General features: G+C 34.6%; 1 protein-coding gene across 6 annotated transcripts in view; it reads left to right on the top strand.

Moving 5' to 3' along the window:
- VPS50 (VPS50 subunit of EARP/GARPII complex) overlaps positions 1-20,201 on the top strand; it is a 132,847-nt gene that overhangs the window by 22,202 nt on the left and 90,444 nt on the right. For 5 of the 6 annotated variants that reach the window (XM_049093547.1, XM_049093546.1, XM_049093544.1 and 2 more), the window contains 7 exons: positions 455-577; positions 1,644-1,715; positions 3,717-3,770; positions 5,002-5,072; positions 5,760-5,877; positions 5,958-5,993; positions 7,196-7,278. In XM_049093547.1, the coding sequence (XP_048949504.1) occupies positions 455-577; positions 1,644-1,715; positions 3,717-3,770; positions 5,002-5,072; positions 5,760-5,877; positions 5,958-5,993; positions 7,196-7,278 (557 nt within the window). The remainder of the gene's footprint in view (positions 1-454; positions 578-1,643; positions 1,716-3,716; positions 3,771-5,001; positions 5,073-5,759; positions 5,878-5,957; positions 5,994-7,195; positions 7,279-20,201) is intronic. The other variant, XM_049093545.1, reaches the window with a different exon arrangement.

Genomic DNA, 20,201 nt, shown 5'->3' on the forward strand with positions numbered 1-20,201 from the left:
GTCTCAGTGTTGATTGTGACCCACAAGCCATTGAGATATTATCTGGTTATCTGTGCTGAGGAAGATTTTAGAATGTTAAATTATGAAAATATGTATATATGTAGTATGTATTATGTATGATAGCTAATTACATAACTGTTAAACTTTTGTTAAACTTCTTTTTTTCCTTTTGTTAAACTTCTAAGTTCTTTCACCTACCAGTTGGCACATACAGAATTGAAAATAAAACCTGAATCGCCAAACTGCTAGTTTTTTTTCTCCAACAGATGAGTAGTTTTTAGTGTTTTAGTAGTCCTAATTTTCCATGAACTTTCCTGTTTTCTGTCAGTTGATCTCCTAGCTCAGAATGATTCCCAGGAGATGTGTGAGGGTTAAGACAGTGATTATTTATTTCCACACAGGTAGAATTAATTATAAAATGTACAAGTACCATAGTTGTGTTTTTTTTTTTAAGGAGGAATTCCGAGAACTTCGAGAACAGCCTAGTGACCCTCAAGCTGAACAAGAACTAATTAATAGTATTGAACAAGTATATTTTTCTACGGACTCCTTTGATATTGTTAAATATGAGCTGGAGGTAAAACAAAATTCATTAAAACCTGTTTAAACTCTATCTTGTTCAGTGACTGAATTTGTGTATGAGATTTGAATGCTTTTTGGGGTGTTTGTCCTTCATTCCTGCCATCCTTCCTTTTTTTATTCCTTCTTTCTTTCCTGGAAAATAGCTTTAAAAAATACTAGGACTGCTTTATGATGACCATACAGTGATTTATTAAACTGTTCATATTATTTAATCATGAAATTATTGTTAAAAAATATAAGATTAAGTGCAACTATAGAATATTGGTCTAGAAAGCATTTATGTATTTTTTTTTAACTGTTAGCATATAGTATATTGGTATTCTGCCTCTGTGTTATTTTAAATTGTATGTTTAGGGAAATTTTGAGACTTTTAATCATGAATGTATCATTACATAATTATTTACCCATGATGAAGACCTCTATGCCATGATGTTTAAAGCGTTGGTATTTTAAATTTATAAGAAATTCAAAGAAGTAGTAAAATCTGGTTTTAGATTAAAGCAAATACAGTGTGCATGCATATTTTACATGCAGTACATACAGTCAGCCCCCACTCATTCTGAAGTTTCATCAGTCCGTTAACTGAAACTTGGAGTTTCCAGTTTACACAGTGGTATGCACTTTTGTTATTTTCCTATCCTATCTTCCGAAAGCTTTGTGGGAAGAATGTACTCCAGCAACTGTCACTGTCACTCTATAGTGCTTAGTTATTAGTCATAGTACTTCAGAGGGGAAATGTGTTTTGAGTTCTGTTGTAGACAAGTAGGGCTATACCTGTGGCTTGTAGAGGGAGATGTTAGGATATGGGACTTTCTCTCATTCCCCTGTACTTTAGGGCTGAGTGAGGGATGGAACTTGAGCATCAGAAGGTTAGGTAACAAAGATGTGTAAGCTTTTGTGTCTGAAGTCTAGTGGAGAAAGTGGAGAGGCCAAAAGGAGTGGGTGGGAATGGGATGTGACCCTGTTTTACATGCACAGATTCTAGTTTATAAGTCAGAGGTGTGCAGGTAAATGAAACCAAAGTAAACTATTTTCTACTCTTCATTTATGGATATTTTTAGAAACTCCCTCCCGTCCTCAACTTGCAAGAATTAGAGGAGTACAGAGACAAATTGAAACAACAGCAAGCTGCAGTAAGTAAAAAACACCTTGCTTCCTGACATAAATGAAACAGCGAGGAAGTGTAATGTTTGCAGATTTTATGGTTTAACTTAACATGTTAAACAAATATTATTTAACATGACTCAGACTCAATGATACATTTATATAAGAATTGAATGCCTTTTCAGTTTCCCTCATGTTACCTTGGTATAGATTTGCTTCTAGAACTTAGAGTTTTTTTCTTTGGAATCCTGAATGTGATCAAAGGTTTTTGAACTTTTTTTTTTTTAGATTGCTAGGTAACTTTAGGCTCCTTATCATGCATGTATGACTTCCCTTCTCTAGTTTCTTATCTCAGAATAAAGGCCCCCATTTCTAGTTGAAATAGGCCCAAAGAGAAGAGAGAGTTAAGATTTAGAATGTCTCAATTGTAGTCACTGATTAATTGTGTGGCATTGGGAAAGTCACTTAGTTTTGTTAGATCTGTGAAGTGATGGGTTAGGCCTGCATTTTCTCAGATGCTGTAAAATTCTGTGATTCTGTGATTTGCCTTGCATTAGGCTGAGCTCCTTTCATAAAACTCAGACTATACTGTAGAAGATTAAATAATGTTAGTATGTGATCTTGTTAATTTTTTTTTAAATTTTTTTAATACTTAAGGAGAAGTAGTGGCTTATCTGTTTGAATTTAAGATGTAACTTTTAATAAAACATTTGACAAATAAAGGAAGATATACTTCTTCTTTTGTATTACACTCAGTGGTCTCAGTAGGTCCTGGGATCTCCCTGGGCATAACAGCAGTGGTGTGGGGAACGGACTTCACAGTAGAGGGTTGTGTGGTAAAAGTTTGTCATGCTTTTGGAGAACAAGATTTCGGTGGATGATGGCATCTTTTGCCTTCTGTTGGTTTCAGCGTGTTTACATATGTACCCATCTGTCTCTGTACTTGATGTGTGGTAGTATTCTTTAGGGAATGAGTCTCAGCACACGGGCCAGATAGCACAGTGACCTTTGGAATCTGGTAAGCCTGGACTCAAAACCCAGCCTTGCTGTAGGGGGCTGTGGGTCGGTTACTACTGTATGTAAGATTATTCATCTGGGAAATGAGGCACCCATTTTAATAGATTGTCAGGAGTACTAATTGAGATAATGGAGGGAAAGCACTTAGTATACTATTTGACACAGTGCAGACTAGCAACTATATTGACTACTTAAGTAGAAAACCCAGTTTTGGTAAAATTAGATCAGTTTCTGCCTATACATCTATGAAATTCATATCTATACAAATTCAAAGCAGTTAAGAAAATATGGAAGGATTAATGGAATAGTATGTATTGCTTTGTTCTCAGTTGCTTGGGGAAGGGGAAGGGAAACTCAACTAACTGAGTTTCCTGAGTAAAAATTCACTGAATGCTTTGGATGTGCCATGATGGTATCTATAGTACAGTCTAGTAGGTGCCCCTGAAACTGTGAAGTAAGAGCCTCATATTCAAAATCATTACAATTCTAACTTACATACACTAACATTTTTCATGGAATTGACCAAGGAAACCTCAGGTATGTTCATAGCATTCCAGAAAAACCCCTCAAGAAACACATTTTCAAGTTTTCAAAAGTAGAGGGCCAAATTACTGTTTGTCTTTGTATGTGGTATAAAGGATGTAAAGGGGTATAGGAAGTTCTGTTTCCCAGATACTGTCTCCATAAGTTCACTAATTATTTATCTTAGAGGTTCATCTTTTAAGAGTAAATTTTGTGCCCTTAAAGATCTTATACTTTTGTGTATGTTAGTAAATGATTCTCATATTATTAACAGTAATAATGACCATTTATTAAGTTTCTATTAAGGACCAAGTATTATGCTCTCTGTTGTATCTCTTTTACCAAGTTCATAGCACAGAGCATGCAAATATCTGCTGTAGAAGTTATTGGAAGACCTATGGAATATTCTTACAAAAATTTAAAATATAAAATGGAATAGGAAGTATGTGGCTTTTTCTTTTACTTCCTTTGTTTGAATGCATTTTTTATAGGTCTCTAAAAAAGTAGCAGATTTAATCCTTGAAAAACAGCCTGCTTATGTAAAGGTAGGATGATATTTGTCATTTCTAATAGTAAAATTTTTAAAATGCCTGAATGACTTACACTTGAAACTGTTGAAGTAATTCATTCTCTTGTCTATAGTTCTATAGCAACATATTGACTCTATTTGGGATGTGGGTGTGTGGGGCTATACAAAATGTTTTTCTCTCTCATTTGGGGGAATTTACCAAACAGAAGAAGTGAGGCTTTAGAATTGATTCTAAAGTAATCTTGGGACGCCTGGGTGGCTCAGTCAGTTAAGCGTCTGCCTTTGGCTCAGGTCAGGATTCTCAGACTGAGCCCCACATCAGGCTCACTGCTCAGTTAGGAGTCTGCTACTCCCTCTCCCTCTGCCGCTCCCCCTGGCTTGTGTTCTCTCTCCTGCTCTTTCTCTCTCTTAAATGAATAGATAAAATCTTTTTTAAAAAGTAATCTTTTTGATTTTTCCAAACTTTAGAAGGCCCAGTGAAAATTGCTTCTTTGTACTTTATAACATGTAGGTTATTAATAATGACTGCTCAATAGCAGTATAACAATCTGTATTTAAAATATAATAAAATTAGAATCTTCTTTTTTTTTTTTAATTTTTATTTATTTATGATAGTCACACAGAGAGAGAGAGAGGCAGAGACACAGGCAGAGGGAGAAGCAGGCTCCATGCACCGGGATCCCGATGTGGGATTCGATCCTGGGTCTCCAGGATCGCGCCCTGGGCCAAAGGCAGGCGCCAAACCGCTGTGCCATCCAGGGATCCCAATAAAATTAGAATCTTATAGCTGAATCTGTCTTTGCATCAGAAAACCAGAGATTCCAAAATCTATTGAAATACATGCCAGTGTTCAAATGAAGATGTTTGTTGTCAAAGCATCTTAGCAAACAGAAATCATACTTGTCATATCCTTGATTATTTTCTGAAGTTCTGTTGAGTAGAAACATTTTAATGGATATATTATTAGTATTTGCTTATGCCTCTTTAAAGCAGGTTGGGTCTAGATTTCCTTATAAGCAATACTGACTAAATATTTTATCATATGTCATTGTGGAAATCATTTGAAAACAGTCATTTTAAATTATTTTGTGAAAGATATACCAACAGCTTTCAATTTGGGGTATCTTTGTTGCTTTGTTTTCCAAGCAGGCTTTTCTTTGAAACCCACTGAAATTTTTGTTAGAGTATCATATGAATAATAAAAATAAAATGCCTCCAACAATAACTTATACCTAATTTTTCCATAGGAACTTGAAAGAGTTACCTCATTGCAGACAGGTCTTCAGTTAGCTGCTGTTATCTGCACAAATGGGAGGAGGTATTGCATTTGATGAATATTTTGTTTTTTTAAGCTGGAAAACATTTCAAGAAAAATTGTGAAACTGTCATCAATAATGGATTTTTTATTATGACTATGGTTTCTAGAATATTGTTCATTAACTGAACATATATTATGATTTAAAAACTGCATTAAGAAGGTATGTGTGAAATGAAATGTCTGCAAATCTAATTATGGCTTTAACATATTACTGTTTTTATATTGTTTAGATTAGTGGTTCTCAAAGTATAAGGATCAGATTTTATTCTTTTTAAGTTCCAACTTACCACAGACTATTTTTGTAAAATGCAATAAAAACAATACTAAGAAAATAAAAAATAACCAAAGACATAGAGAATATAGTATCAATTGTTTTTATTAACTCATCAAACATAAAATTATTATGTCATTTTTTGCTCCAAGTGGTTTTTTAATACTTATTATCAATTTCTTACTTTTCTTGTGATGGATCAGTAATGGTTTGAAGATTGGCACCAGTCCACCCACCATGCTTTGAGTAATGCTGGTTGAGATTGAGCCGTTGAATAAATTTGTCAAATAGTAGTCACAATCCCTGATTTTAAGAGTAATTGAGGACACCACCTCATCGGTTGCCTAAATTGTTTTGTGTGAATAGTGTTCTTAATATAATAGAAAAATTTAAGTATTTCTTCTGTTTTTTTGCAGACACTTGAATATTGCCAAGGAAGGTTTCACTCAAGCTAGTTTAGGCCTTCTTGCAAATCAAAGGAAACGTCAGTTGCTGATTGGACTTCTGAAATCTCTGAGAACTATAAAAACATTGGTATATACAGGTTACTATTTAAAATTTAAAACCTAATTTTATGGTTGAAACGGATTTTACCTTTTTTTTTCCCCCCGCAGCAAAGAACCGATGTGCGCTTAAGTGAAATGCTTGAGGTAAGAAAACCAAGTTTGGAAATTTCGTGATCCTAGTACTATTAAATAGAAAAATTGTAGTGAAAAACAGTCAGATATGCATTTTTTCAAATTGCTACATGGTATAAAGAACATTTTGAGCCATGTAGAGCTATTTGCTCTAGAGCATTTTTCTGTTGACATAATATTTAATTTAGAAAAATTTATCTGGGGAAATATTTACTTTGTAGCAATGTGGGAATGTTAACTTCAGGAAGTTGATTGTATTTGCACTCAAATAGTAATAAAATTATCTTTTGTATCAAACAAATAGGGGTGAGTTAAGGAATATGTCATATTTGAGTTACGTTTGGTCTCTCATATATTTTTTTTTAATATTTTTTGGTCTCTCATATATTAATTGGTTTTCTGAGTGAGCCATCTGTTTTCTTTTTGATGCTTTCTTAACATTCTCTATGTACTTGTTTTATAAAGCATAATATAATATTTCCCATAATACTTGAGGTCCTTCAGGTAGGTACTTTGTCATCACCTCAGTATCCCCAGTGGTGTGAAGTGCATTTGTCCAATTATAGAGATGAGCCATAAGAAAAATCTTTTATGATTTTCAGTAATCACTGTGTACCTCTAAACTTAGATTTGAGAAATGCATATAAAAATTTCATTTGGCATTAAATTACAGCTTAGATGATAAAGACATTCCAAGGCATTAATGAATATTTCACTTTCTCCCATCCAAGTAATAACCAGGGTTGACCCTGCTTAGCTTCCAAGATCAGTTGAGAATGGGCACATGCAGGGTTGTATTTTAAAATATTTGTTGATTTCTTGGTGGTAGAACTCTTGAGTGTTGATTACAAGTGGAATTCATACTGGTTTGGAACATTTTTATATAAACATCACTGAAAGATATTAACAGTTAAAGAACACCCTCTATGTGAAACAGCTTATTATTTTGTGTAGGCTTTTTCCACATGTCATGGTCTTAGAGGGCTGTTACTGTGTATATGAATGAGCAGAATATTTTTTTCTATGTATATGTTTTAGGCTTGGTCTCTTTATATTTTATTATTTATCTATCATTGGTATCCTAAATTTTATTTAAGAGGAATTAAAATTTTCTGGTTCTGGAACTTTTGGATAGAGAATGAATGGAGATTCAGTTTCTTTAGAGGCTTTAGGAAAAATGTTTCCTTTCTAATGACTTCTGTTGTTATCTTAAGGAGGAAGACTATCCAGGAGCTATTCAGTTGTGCCTGGAATGTCAGAAAGCCGCTAGCACTTTTAAGCATTATAGTTGCATAAGGTAAGGTAATATAAAAATTGTAAAGCTGACTCTGTTGTCAGTTTTTAACATAAGAGATGTGTAACATAATGTTAATAAACATTGAAAATTAATGTTAAGTGCTGTGTTCTAGTTCAGCATTCTTGTTCATAAATGGGCAGTACAATGAAATTATAAATAATAATTCTTAAGGCATGAAAGATCAGATACTTTAATAATCATACCCCTTCTTTTCACCTCATTAAAACTCTTTTTTTTTCATATTCCTTACAATTTATAGAGTAGTAGAGAAGAATAAATTTATCTATTTATGTTTCTCTTGCATCTCTTGGGAATTTTTCCTCCTTAACTCTGCCAGCTTATAAATATTGAGAGTGTTACTGCAGTTTGTTTTTCAGAACCACATGGTTCAAGTGTTTGGCTTACCCTGATAAGAATTCTTTAGGAAAATTTAAGTGTGGTTTAATTTTATGTAATAATCATCTTTGTCATATTTAAGTGATTATGTATTTAATGTGTTATATCTTTTATTTAATTATTTATAAAGTGTACAATGTAAAAATGGCCAGGGCAGCCTTTGCTATTAGTTTTTATTAGTGGGTTTTTGGTCTGCTTCAAATGAAGGTTTTGGATTACTGGTGTTAGTCCCTTGGGGAGGCTCAATCCCCAGGTGTAATTTCCATCGTTCCTGTAAAACCATCTCAAGTAAGCATACAACCTAAGTAAAATCGTGTGCTTGTCAAGAAAATCTAGTTTCAAATGAAATTCATACCTATCCTAGAACATAGATAGCTCCTCGATCTCTCCTGTATGGAAATTCTGATAGTTAGTGAGCATGATGCACCCATATTGTAGATGTTGATTATTAGTACCTGAAAAATAAAAGAATTAGGGTAGACCAAAACATTAATACAGCTTTAATAAAATTTTTTCTTCTAATATACTCTCACATCATGGGTCTCTGCAAGATGTAGGATAAGAGATATCTATTTTCCCACTAGGAATGCTATTTAAATATTTATGGTATTTTTTTTCCTTCAGGGTCATGCATACTGAAGGAACACACTTTTTATTTGATTAGTAAATGCATAGTTGTATAATTCCAGTGATATTTTGTTTTTATCCATTGTAACAATGAGTGACTATCACTATTAAAGACTTGATTATGTTATTTAGATTTTTTAGATTGAGTAAATAGAGAATTAGCACTAATATGTGGAATGCATTTGAAAATTTCTAACAAGGGCCTTCTGGGTCCTGAAGAAACATAGCACGCATTTAGTTTGTTTTGTAGTGATAAATCAGTTACAGTGAGAACAGCTTATATATGACTGGGTAAACATAATTCAGGCAGTTATACGTTACTGAGTGCTTATTATATTCCAGGTGCTTTGCTTTGGAATTGGTTGAATAGTGATGAACTATACATAATGTAATCGTTAAAATCCTTGGTTTTCTAGATAATCTAAGTAATCTATCAAGAAGGGCTTGGATTGAAGAAAGCATAGGGGATGGTGGGATGGAGCTTTAGGGAGATGGGCGTTGAGCATACAGAGGAAGTATTGGGATGTAACTACTTTCAGGGTCAGAACTAAGAAGGACTTGAAGGAGGGGCATAGGAGTTAGCTAAGATAAGGGATGAGGGTGGTTGGTGGATAGGAGATGATGGGTATCATGATGAAGTCTTTGTTGCAGAGATAACAAGCAAAATGAGGACTGAAAATCTCTATTGGATTTATAACAGAGAAATCATAGCTGACTTTCTTGGGACAGATTTACTTGAAGTAAAAGTATTTCATTTGGCATTAAATTACAGTTTGGAGATAAATTTCATCTAAGTATAGGATGAAGAAATTTTATAGAGGGGAGATGTGGAATTGAGGGGGAAATCTGCATATTTGAAAATCTATGGGAAAATGAGAGGTTGAAAATACAATAGAGAATATAATGTTATGCTAAGGTTTGTAGGGGTAGAGTTGACTTTGAAAAGGTCACCTCTATTATAATAGGAAAGTATGAATGTGGAAAGTTGATGGCAGGAAATTGAGGTAGTGGGTGACATGTGTTGGCACTTTGGTTTTTCTCAATAATTAGAAACGTTGGCTATGCTAAAGTAATTATCTTAGTTGATGATAGTTAACTATACAAAATGTTTTTTAATGAAATTTTTATTTGGGCTTTTTAAAGGTAGCATGAAGTGGTTTCTAAGTACTTTCTCATTAATGTATATAGAGATATGTGGAAGAGCTGTAACTACAGTTATCTAAGCTGGTGAAAAGATTGAAATTGAAAAGATCTGGGCAGCCCCGGTGGCTCAGCGGTCTAGCGCCTCATTCAGCCCAGTGCACGATCCTGGAGATCCGGGATCAATTCCCACGTCGGGCTCCCTGCATGGAGCCTGCTTCTCCCTCTGCCTGTGTCTCTGCCTCTCTCTTTCTCTCTGCCCCTCATGAGTAAATAAATAAAATCTTAAAAAAAAAAAAAGAAATTGAAAAGATCTATAATGGTGACTTCAAGTAATAATTGTTTTATTTTACGCTTTTATTCCTACTTGGGAGAGCATGAGAAATTAGCTCACTTCTTGTAGGTAATGGGATAGAAGATATAGTGATAGACTTAGTTGACATGTGGGTCAGGTTGAACCCAAAAAATGAAAGGAATTCTATTCTGACTTCCTTTTCTGGTTTTATTATTTGATTGTACTTTTTAGGTTTTGTGCATTTATTTTCCCTTTTGCTCTTTTTCCTCTTGTCTTCTAAGTACAATACTGAACCTGCTTTTGAGCTCTCTGGTTCGGACTGTTCAGACATGATTCATCAACACTTTAAAAATTCATTTAATTTACCTAGAGCTGTGGAATTTAACCAAAGGCAAGATTTAATCTTTGCTTGGGCCTGTGTGAATCAGAGTGAAAAATGATTTGACAGTCTGGTCATCATAGGAATAGTAATTAATTACCAACTATTTATATTCTCAATTTCTTTAACATTTAAATTTATTTTCATTTCTGTTGATGATGACTAGAGAATCATGAAGTATTTTCCTTTTAGAAATGTCTGTAAGAGATCAATCCTTGATGCAGGGCATTTCTGGATTCTGGTGTAACTTAAAAAAATTTTTTTTAGGCAGGTTCATGTGCACAACGTACCTGCTTGTCCACTTCTTAATTTTTCCTATGTAGAGCATATGTTCCTCTTTTCTTTGCTAGTAACATTGTTCTTTTATTGGAAATAAGGGTTTTGGTAGATGGCAGAGATCCTGTGGTCTTAGGAGTAGATTACATGGGGCAACTGAGAGCTGACTTTTAAGATTCTAGGAGCAGGGAAAACAGAATTCATGTATTTCCTTCTTCATAAACAGCCCTTGACTGTAGGTCTCAAGTTATATGACTGGGTAGTTTAATACATAAAGTACCAAGTAATATGATGCCCCCTGTTGATTGAAAACTGAAAGAAAACTTGTACCTCTTCAGTACCTTGTATTTTCCTTGAGATAACAGTGTTTCAACATCTTTAATAAAAGATACTGTAGCACCAGTTTTGTTCACTTTTATAACTGACAGGGAACATTTTTACATTATTTGACATTTCTTGAGTTGATTGACAGAGTCATATATTTGGGATTCACTGGGAATAGGAATCAGCGTGTGTTTATTTAAAGTGTGTCTGCGAATGAAGTGTTTAATTTATTTTTCACTTGAAACTTATCTAAAGTAGTTTTAAGAAAAGTTATTTTTTAAAGTCAAAACTACTTTATTGTTTTTTATCTCATTTGAAATAAACTACTTGAGGGAATCTGAGAGCATTCTGGATTATGCACTGAAAAGTTTATATACCACCAGAACTGGAATATCTGTTGAGTACTATACTTTAGCATAGACACTTAATTTAATGTCTCATGATCTTCAAAATACCTTTTTTCCCCCTCAGAATATGAATTTAGCAGTTGAATACAAATTGTAGGTTATAAAACTTCTTTGAATCATAAAATAGTGAACACAGCTTTATGGAAAAAAATACAACAATACTAGGAACTATGTATACTTCCTCTGTTGCCCTTGATTCCTTTCTAGTAAGACCTCATGCTCTGTCTTTATCTGGGTTCAGGGAACCTAGGAACCTTGCCTGGGATAGTGTTTGAGTGGTTAAGTGTTTTGGCTGGGTCACCAGCCCAGCTAGCTAGACCCGTAAGTAGATCTGGAGTCCTTATTGTGCCATTTGCATCAGCCAAATTATTGACAGCATGCTATTCACAAACTGCCTGCACTTCTTATCTTCTATTTTAATTTTTTTTTCTGTCTCCTGCCCCCATGCTGCACCATTTTGAAATAATGTAAAGTAAAATGTACTGATGGCAAAACATAATATTTAAACAAAAGTGTCTTAAACAAAAGAAGTTTCTTTCTGCCTTACCCACCATTCTCTTTCCTACTCGCTGGAGTAAGACACTTTCGCAGCTTATTAGTTGTTTGTAGATAGTTGTTGATTCTCTGTTTACTCCTCATATTAAAATACCAGTAAGAGATAGGAATTTGGTATACTTTCTTTTACTTTTCTGTCTTCCAGGATATGTTAGTGAAACTTATTTTTACTTGGTCAAGTTTATAACGTTTATATTCTTTTTGCAGCTATAATTAAATCTTCGATGTTTTCTCAGTAGGTTACTTCTAAAAAAAATTAACCTAATAGAAATTGTATTTACTAAATCATGATTATATAAATATTATCTGCAGGACTAAGTAGAGTGATTGGACTTATAAAAAAAGAAAAGTAATCCTTTGTCTACATGAAAATCAAAATCCATTAGTGTTTGTTTTAATTTATTGAACATTTTTCACCTTTTTATAAAGATTTTATTTATTTATTCATGAGAGAGAGAGAGAAAGAGAGAGGCAGAGAGAGAGAGAGAGAGAGGCAGAGACACAGGCAGAGGGAGAAGCAGGCTCCATGCAGGGAGTCCAACATGGGACTTGATCCCTGGTCTCCAGGATCACACACTGGGCTGAAGGCGTCGCTAAACCGCTGAGCCACCTGGGCTGCCCCATTTTTCACCTTTTTTAGGTCCTACTCAATTGCTGTCATTTCTATAATGTTTCCTTTTTTAAAAATATGTTCCTTTGTCTTGTTTTGTTAAAGTTTTATTACAGTTATCTCTTTGAAAATTTTTTTTGAAATGGGAAATGTGGGGGATCAATTTTCATATTTTGAAATGATGTTAATTTAATCCATACTCATGATTGAAAGAAAAATTATTTTTTCCTTAGAAATTGGAATGCATTGCTCAGTTGTTTTCTAGCCTTTCACTTGTAGGACAGGGTCAGATGCTATTCTTATTCTCTATAAATAGTGTTTTTTTTTTTTTTTAAGAAATTTTAAGGATTTTTCTCTTTTTATTTGGTGTTCTGAAATTTCACCAGTTGTTTAGGAAAGTTAACTGTGTCAGACTCTTTACTCCTAGATGATGAGACAAGAATGAAGTATTATTTAATCCTTATCTGCATGAGATGCTGTGTTACTTGTTATACCAAGAGCTTTTGAAATGCATTTGTTCTCTAGGAGCTTATAATAACAGTCAGTTAACAGGCAGGACTGTGGAATAATATGCCAGTTAAGAGCACAGAATATATAAACAAAAGGACATCAGAAGTGTTCCTGCTGTGAATGGCTTGCTTCTTATACTCCTACAGGAATGGAAATATTGACACGTATAAGAGTGTGAATAGCAGCTAGACACTTAGCTTTGACAGCATTGACTGACTGTACAGTAATTCTAAATTAGATTTTAATTAGGTTTTTTTTCACTAAAGCTTTTATTTTTTAGCTTTTAAAAATTGAATCATGATGGTGGTGATAGTGTTGATGGTTGTGATAATATTTAACATTTTTTGAACTTTTCTTTGTGTCAAGCACTGTAGTAATCACTTCCCTTCCCTTTTCTTATTTGGTATTGATAAAATAGTCCACAGAGGTATTATTATTGTCTCTATTTTATAGATGAGGAAATTGATGCTTTGTAAAATAAGTGGCAGAGCCAGGTTTTAAACTTAGGTCTCTTGGAATGCAGAGCTTGTTGCTTTTAACCACTACTACACTATACAATGATGTAGTAACTATTACGTACTTCAGAAGCTCTGCCTTAGGAGGCCAATTTTTATTAATCTGCTTTAGTAGCTGAGTTAATTGCATTTTTTTCCCAAACCTTTTTCTACCAGTTGTATTTGTTACTGGAATTATGTTAAGTAAATAAATTAATGAAATGAAATAGATTGTTGAAAGTAGATGAGACAATTCATAAAAATTGGGGGATAGACGGTAACTAAATGTGATTTGATATATGGATTGTTTTGCATTTATCTTTAAGTTCCTACCTTATCACAGAGAAACTGAAACTTGAAGTTTTAGACAATTTATGTGTGATTTGGCTCACATAAAAACAAAAGTTGAAACTCCACTCAAGTGAGAAGATTTTGGGTCTACATCAGAGATGGGTAAATGAAGTACATTATACAATTTTAGTTAAAACATTCACTATACATGTAAACAGATATGCACACACTACGTAGAAATATTTTTGTTTTAACTCTGATTAACTGACCAAATGAAAGGTCTGCTGAACTTGAGCACAGGGTGGGCAAACTGTCTTTAAAGAGCCAAATAGTAAATATCTTAAGCTTTGTGGGCAGTGAGGTGCCCTTACTTCAACTGTTCTTCAACACCTTCAACTGTTCAGCTCTCCCCTGGCAGCCTGAAAGCAGCCATAGACAATATAAATAAGTTTGTGTGGCTGTGTTCCAATAAAACTTTATTTAGAGATATAGACTGTTGGCTAGATTTGGCTCCTGGGCCTGATACTCTGCTCTTGAATTATAATTCATAAAGTTTGAAAATGTTTTGAACATCTGTAGTATTAAGTAGTGGACTCTGATTTCTGAGCAGAGTAGGAACAGAACTCTGGGTAGATTCAGAGTGATCTTAGGAGTTCTTTTATAGTCTATTAGTGGTTAGAAGGACCATGTGGACCCTTGATGGTATCTCACCGTTGTTGGTCTAGCTTCAAAGTGTTTGAAAGTCAGGTTTTCTCTGAAGTATGTTAATAAACTCTCTGCTAGCTGTGCCTAGATTGAAACCACTGGAATAGATCTCTGATCTAAATACCTGCAATATCCAGGGTCAATTAACATATAGTATAAACTTGGGAGTATAAATTTTACTTAAGATAATTTCATAAGTTTTAGCACTCTATTGAATCATATACAAAGTGTAGTAATTGGGTAACTGATATTTAGCATATAATAGAATCTTGAAAATTTAGAGTGGGAAGCGACCCTTTGGATCTAGCACTCTTTTGTATAGGAAACTTATGCCCAGGAATATTAAGAGACTTAAATCACATGACTCATTAATAACAGACCAGGGAAAGATCATTAAGATGTTAATTATTTCTATACCATGTTGTCTTCCTATATGGTCAAATTTGTACAAAATTTTGATTTATATGCAACCTTTTCAGGACTCATTTTATGAGTGTATATGTCCTAGATCAGCTATTTAAAAGAAGAATATTAGTTATTTATGGATGTATTATATGTAATATCTTCTATAGTGATGTTAAAAATGCCCCCCCTAGGGACACCTGGGTGGCTCAGCGGTTGAGCCTCTGCCTTTGGCTCAGGGTGTGATCCCTGGATTCGGGATCGAGTCCCACATCGGGCTTCCTGCATGGAGCCTGCTTCTCCCTCTGCCTGTGTCTTTGCTTCTCTCTCTCTCTGTCTCTCATGAATAAATGAATAAAATCTTTTTTAAAAAATGCCCCCCAAAATTGTTTGATTAATTCTATTCAGCTTGCAAATAGCCTTTAGCAGCTTTTAGCCTTCAATCTTAGAACTGGTAATTTTTTTTACTGTAATGTAGCTTTTATTTATCCAAATGTTTATGAGCAGATCCTTTTAGCATACTTTGTTTTTTTTTTTTTTTTAGCATACTTTGATTAACTGACTGAAATGCCTTGAATTTGTGTTGCTCTAAATGATGGCTAAAGGTTTCTTTGAAGGCTGTATAGTCAGTATATATACTCCTTAATCATATAATTTTTATATATGTATTTTCAATTAGTGGTAACTCGTCAAAATGCAGTTGTAGATTTTGAAAGCATTTTTTTTAGTGGGAGGGTGGAGAAAGAGGTGGGGGAGGGGCACTGGGAGAGGGTGAGAGAATCATAAGCAGGCTCCACACCCAGTGTGGAGTCTGACACAGGGCTTGATCTTACAACCCTGAAATCATGACCTGAGCAAAGATCAAGAGTGGAATACTTAACCAAGTGAGCCACCCAGGTGCCTCTTGAAAGCATTTTAAAGCCCAAATGTTTGATTTATAGATTTTATATTTAAAGTGTTATACATGCTCTTTACATTGCCATGTTTACATTAACTTTTTTTTTTTTTTAAAGATTTTATTTATTTACTCATGAGAGACACAGAGAAAGAAGCAGAGCCATAGGTAGAGGGAGAAGAAGGCTCTCTGCAAGGAGCCTGATGTGGGACTCAATACTGGACCCTGGGGTCATGTCCCAAGCCAAAGGCAGACACTCAGCCGCGGAGCCACGGTGTCCCTTTACATTAACTCTTAATACATAGGGTATAGAATCATTTTAACCATAAATAATACAGGCAGTAAAACTATCCAGATTTGTGATAATTTTATAAATACTATAAAATTTATATTATTTACTATAAAATAGTTTTATAAAAACTATTTTTTTCAATTGAGTTGAAGAAACCATTACTCTCAACTGTGAGTAAGCTTAGATATATTTCTTTTTCACCAAACTCAAGATACTTCCTGTTGGAATATGCTTACCAGTTCTAACTTACTTATTAATCCAGGTATTCTTGCCTTTCTATATCTGTATCTCTATCTTCAGCCTTAGGTGAACTTCTCAGCCCTATATGATAGAGGAGTAGAACTGCTTTAGTTCTGCTTAACTGTCTTTTCCTCTTGTTAAGGCACCTGTAGACCCAGTTTAGGAAAGTTCTTTTTCTTCTAAAACATTCTTCTTTCTCTTTTTCTATCTCTGTAGTTTTATTTATTGAGGTAGAAAATAGGAGCTAAAGGAATGTGATGGGAAAATTTTACCCTTTTTGTTTAAAGTGCAAATTTGACTCAGCAGTGAGTCAGACAGTGAGTTTAGTTAGTCCTGGGGAATCTTGGAGAATAAGCCAGTCTGCTTAGGGAGACGGTCACAGATATTTGGGATGCTGGAAACAGAGCATTGTGAAACTGAGCGGAACAGTCTACAGGGGAAGACTTCCCAGAAAAGATGACATTAGGATGGACCTGAAAATACAGATGGACATTTGCGAGTAAGAAATGGAGAAAATATGTTCTGGTTCTCATGAACCTTATATACAAGAACAGAGTGTGTGAGGTCTGGGGTTGTTAGGGGAATTGCATCTAGTCTAGATGACGAAAATGTAGGCACTCTCACAGTTGAGAGTAATGATTTCTTCAACTCCTCAATTGAAAAAAATAGGTTTTACTGTTTATAAAATTATCATGAATCTGGATGGTTTTACTGCCTATATTATTTATGGTTAAAATGATTCTGTACCCTAGGTATTAGTTAATGTAAAGGGACACCATGGCTCAGCAGCTGAGTGTCTGCCTTTGCTTGGAAGGTAGTATTTCATGTCATTGTTAAGAATCTTGATGCTGTACTAATTTGGGGCTTTACCTTTGGTTTATTGGGGGGAGCCACCAAAGGTTTTAAAGCAGTGGAATAATACGAATTTATTTCTGCTTTCATTAAGAGCTGGAAACTCAGATGTCTTTAGGGACCAGGCAGGTAACTTTTTTTTTTTTTTTTTTTTTTCCAGGCAGGTAACTTATATGAAGCTGACAGATATTAGATAGCAGGAAATGGTCAGGCCCACAGAACTAGTCAGGCCTGACTGAAGCCTTTCACATATAAGTTGGGGAAAACTATGTCTGCCGGGTCAAACAGAATATTGACCAAATCCAATCTGAAATGAAGACCCTGCTCAGAGTTATCCCTGAGAGCTTTTTGGAAGATGTTACACAATGTTTGGTATATAGTAGGTTGATGGTGTTTGTCAAATAAATGGCTGATGGATTGAAGGGTGGGTGTGGGTGTTGTGCAAGATTCATTAGGAGGCCATTAAGATAATGCAAACAAAAGGTACTAACGCTTGAGTTAGGACACACAGTTGAGAAAGAAGCATAGGTAGATATGAGAAATACTGAAAGGGTAGAACTGTCAGATTTGATTACCAGTTAACACATGAAGAGAGGGAAGAATTAAAGATGACACAGAGTTTTCCAGCTTATATCGAATGGGTGGTGATGATGTGAATCAAAAGAGGGAGAAGGGGGGATCCCTGGGTGGCGCAGCGGTTTGGCGCCTGCCTTTGGCCCAGGGCGCGATCCTGGAGATCAGGGATCGAATCCCACATCGGGCTCCCGGTGCATGGAGCCTGATTCTCCCTCTGCCTTTGTCTCTGCCTCTCTCTCTCTCTCTCTCTCTCTGACTATCATAAATAAATAAAAATTAAAAAAAAAAAAGAGGGAGAAGGTGGGAGAAAGAACAACTGCAGGAGAAGATACTATTTTGGGGGGAAGAGGTGGAGGTGAGGAATGTTTTAATTCTTTCTAAGTGCCAAGGTACTTATCATGACTATCATTTTTGGTATATTATTTTGGGGCCTTTAAGTCTCATTCTCATTCTTCAATCATTCATCCATTGTTCTTTGAACAGAAATTATCCCAGAATCTTTTTTAGGTTTTTAAAATTTTTTTAAAGGAAAATCTCAGTTCTGCCTACAAGTATTCCCTTAACCTCTATCTGTGGCTGTGGCTATTTTTCAGGCATAAACCCTGAGATACCTTAATTTTTCCGATAAGATATCAACCCGACACTGTTGATTGTCAAACTTCATACTTTTGTTTACTCTCAGTTTTTACTAGAGTAGTCTCCAATTCTCAACCTTAATCAAAAGTGTGCTTATGATAAATAGTATTTGTAGCAAATTGTCTAATTCCAACATAGTTTGGGCATATATCACTGAGACCATCAAAAAATGGATTACTTGTATTATTAGTTTTACTTTTCTGATACATTGCTTTTTATGTATCTACATCTGTATCTACATGTATCTACATGAAATAACACCAGAGGGATGATATTTCCTTAGCTTGCATTAAAGGTTTTGTAAGAAGCAAATGCAAGGAATCCATGAATCCATCATTATATATTTTATAAGACTATTGTCAAGGGTGTTGTGCATTAGGAGATAAAAAGTCATTGTACCCTTTTCTAGGACTCTGGTAAAATATTCTCCCAGAACTTCAATGCCAACAAAAGTGATTTTTGTTTCCTTGGGCTTTTTTGTTTTGTTTATCCCTTGAGTGCTGGTATGTTTTGATATTATGGATACTGAATTATGTTGGACCCTTCCTGTTTGTTTTGGCTGCTAGGACCTTGAGAGTCAAGTTTATAAACAGTTGTAAAAAATACCTGGTATAATTATACTTTTCACTTGTTCTGTTTGGTTTTAGTTTGTTTTAATTTTGTTGTTAGAATATTTTCTCTTGATTGTATTTATTTTGTTAGCTATCACAGGTCCTTTCTAGTAATTAGATACTATAATTCAAATAATATTGGTTCTAGTTTTTAATTTTTTTAACTGACCTAGGGAAATTAAAGGGAACAAAGGCAGATTCAACAACTAAGTACATTTTTCAAAGTGAACATAGTTGTGTAATTATAACCCAGAAATGCAAATAGAACATTTCTGTTATCCCAGAAACTTCCTTCATGCCCAATCCCAGTCATTTTTCTTCCAAGATAACCCCTGTTGTAGCTTCTGTCACCAAGTTAGTTTTGCCTGGTTTGAACACCATATAAGTGGTATCATATACTGACTTCTATATAGTAGACTTCTTTTTTTTTTTTTTTCTAAATTTTGGTTTGTTTTTTTTTTTTAAGATTTTTATTTATTTATTTTATGATAGTCACACACTGAGAGAGAGAGAGAGAGAGAGAGAGAGAGGCAGAGACACAGGCAGAGGGAGAAGCGGGCTCCATGCAGGGGGCCCAATGTGGGACTCGATCCCGGGTCTCCAGGATCACGCCCTGGGCCAAAGACAGGCGCTAAACTGCTGCGCCACCCAGGGATCCCCGATAGTAGACTTCTTTTGTCCAATATGTTTTTGAGGTTCAGGTGATACATTTTCATTGCTATAGTGTTTCATCATATAAATATGTCACACTTCATTTAATTGTTCATAAACAATTGTGTTTCTTTAAGTTTTGCCTGTTACAAGTAATGCTGCAAGAGTTGTGTATGCATTTCTGTAAGATATGTATCTAAGACTCCTGGAATGTAGAATAAATATATATTGAGTTTCAGTGTTAGAGTTTTTCAGAGGTTGTATCAATTTCCCCTTCCTCCAACTTTGAATTCAGTGTTTCATTTGTCCTGCATCCTTGCCAACATTTGTTGAAGTCATTTTTTTTAATTTTTAAAAAATATTTTTAGCCATTCTGATTGTTTGTTATGTCTTCTTGTAGTTTCAGTTTGCATTTTTTGAATGCCCAGTTGGAGTACCTAGTATATATTTACTGGCCAATCAGATATCTCCTTTGTCAAGTATCTGTTCAGGCATTTTGCATTTTATTTTTATTCTTGTTATGTTGATCTGTTTGTGTATTCTTCTGTTTGTACCATGCTATCTATTTTAGTATATGTCCACCAACATTGTTTTTCAGATATTCCTACCTATTCTTAACCATTTGAGTTTCGACATAAATTTTAGAAGCAGCTTGACAGTTTTCATATACACATACAAAGCAAAACTGGCCAGAATTTTAATTAAAATTTCAGTTATTCTAGAAGATCATTTTGACGAGAACTGATATCAATGATATTA

This window comes from Canis lupus, chromosome 14 (genome assembly GCF_003254725.2).
Source record: "Canis lupus dingo isolate Sandy chromosome 14, ASM325472v2, whole genome shotgun sequence".
Taxonomy (NCBI): Eukaryota; Metazoa; Chordata; class Mammalia; order Carnivora; family Canidae; genus Canis; species Canis lupus.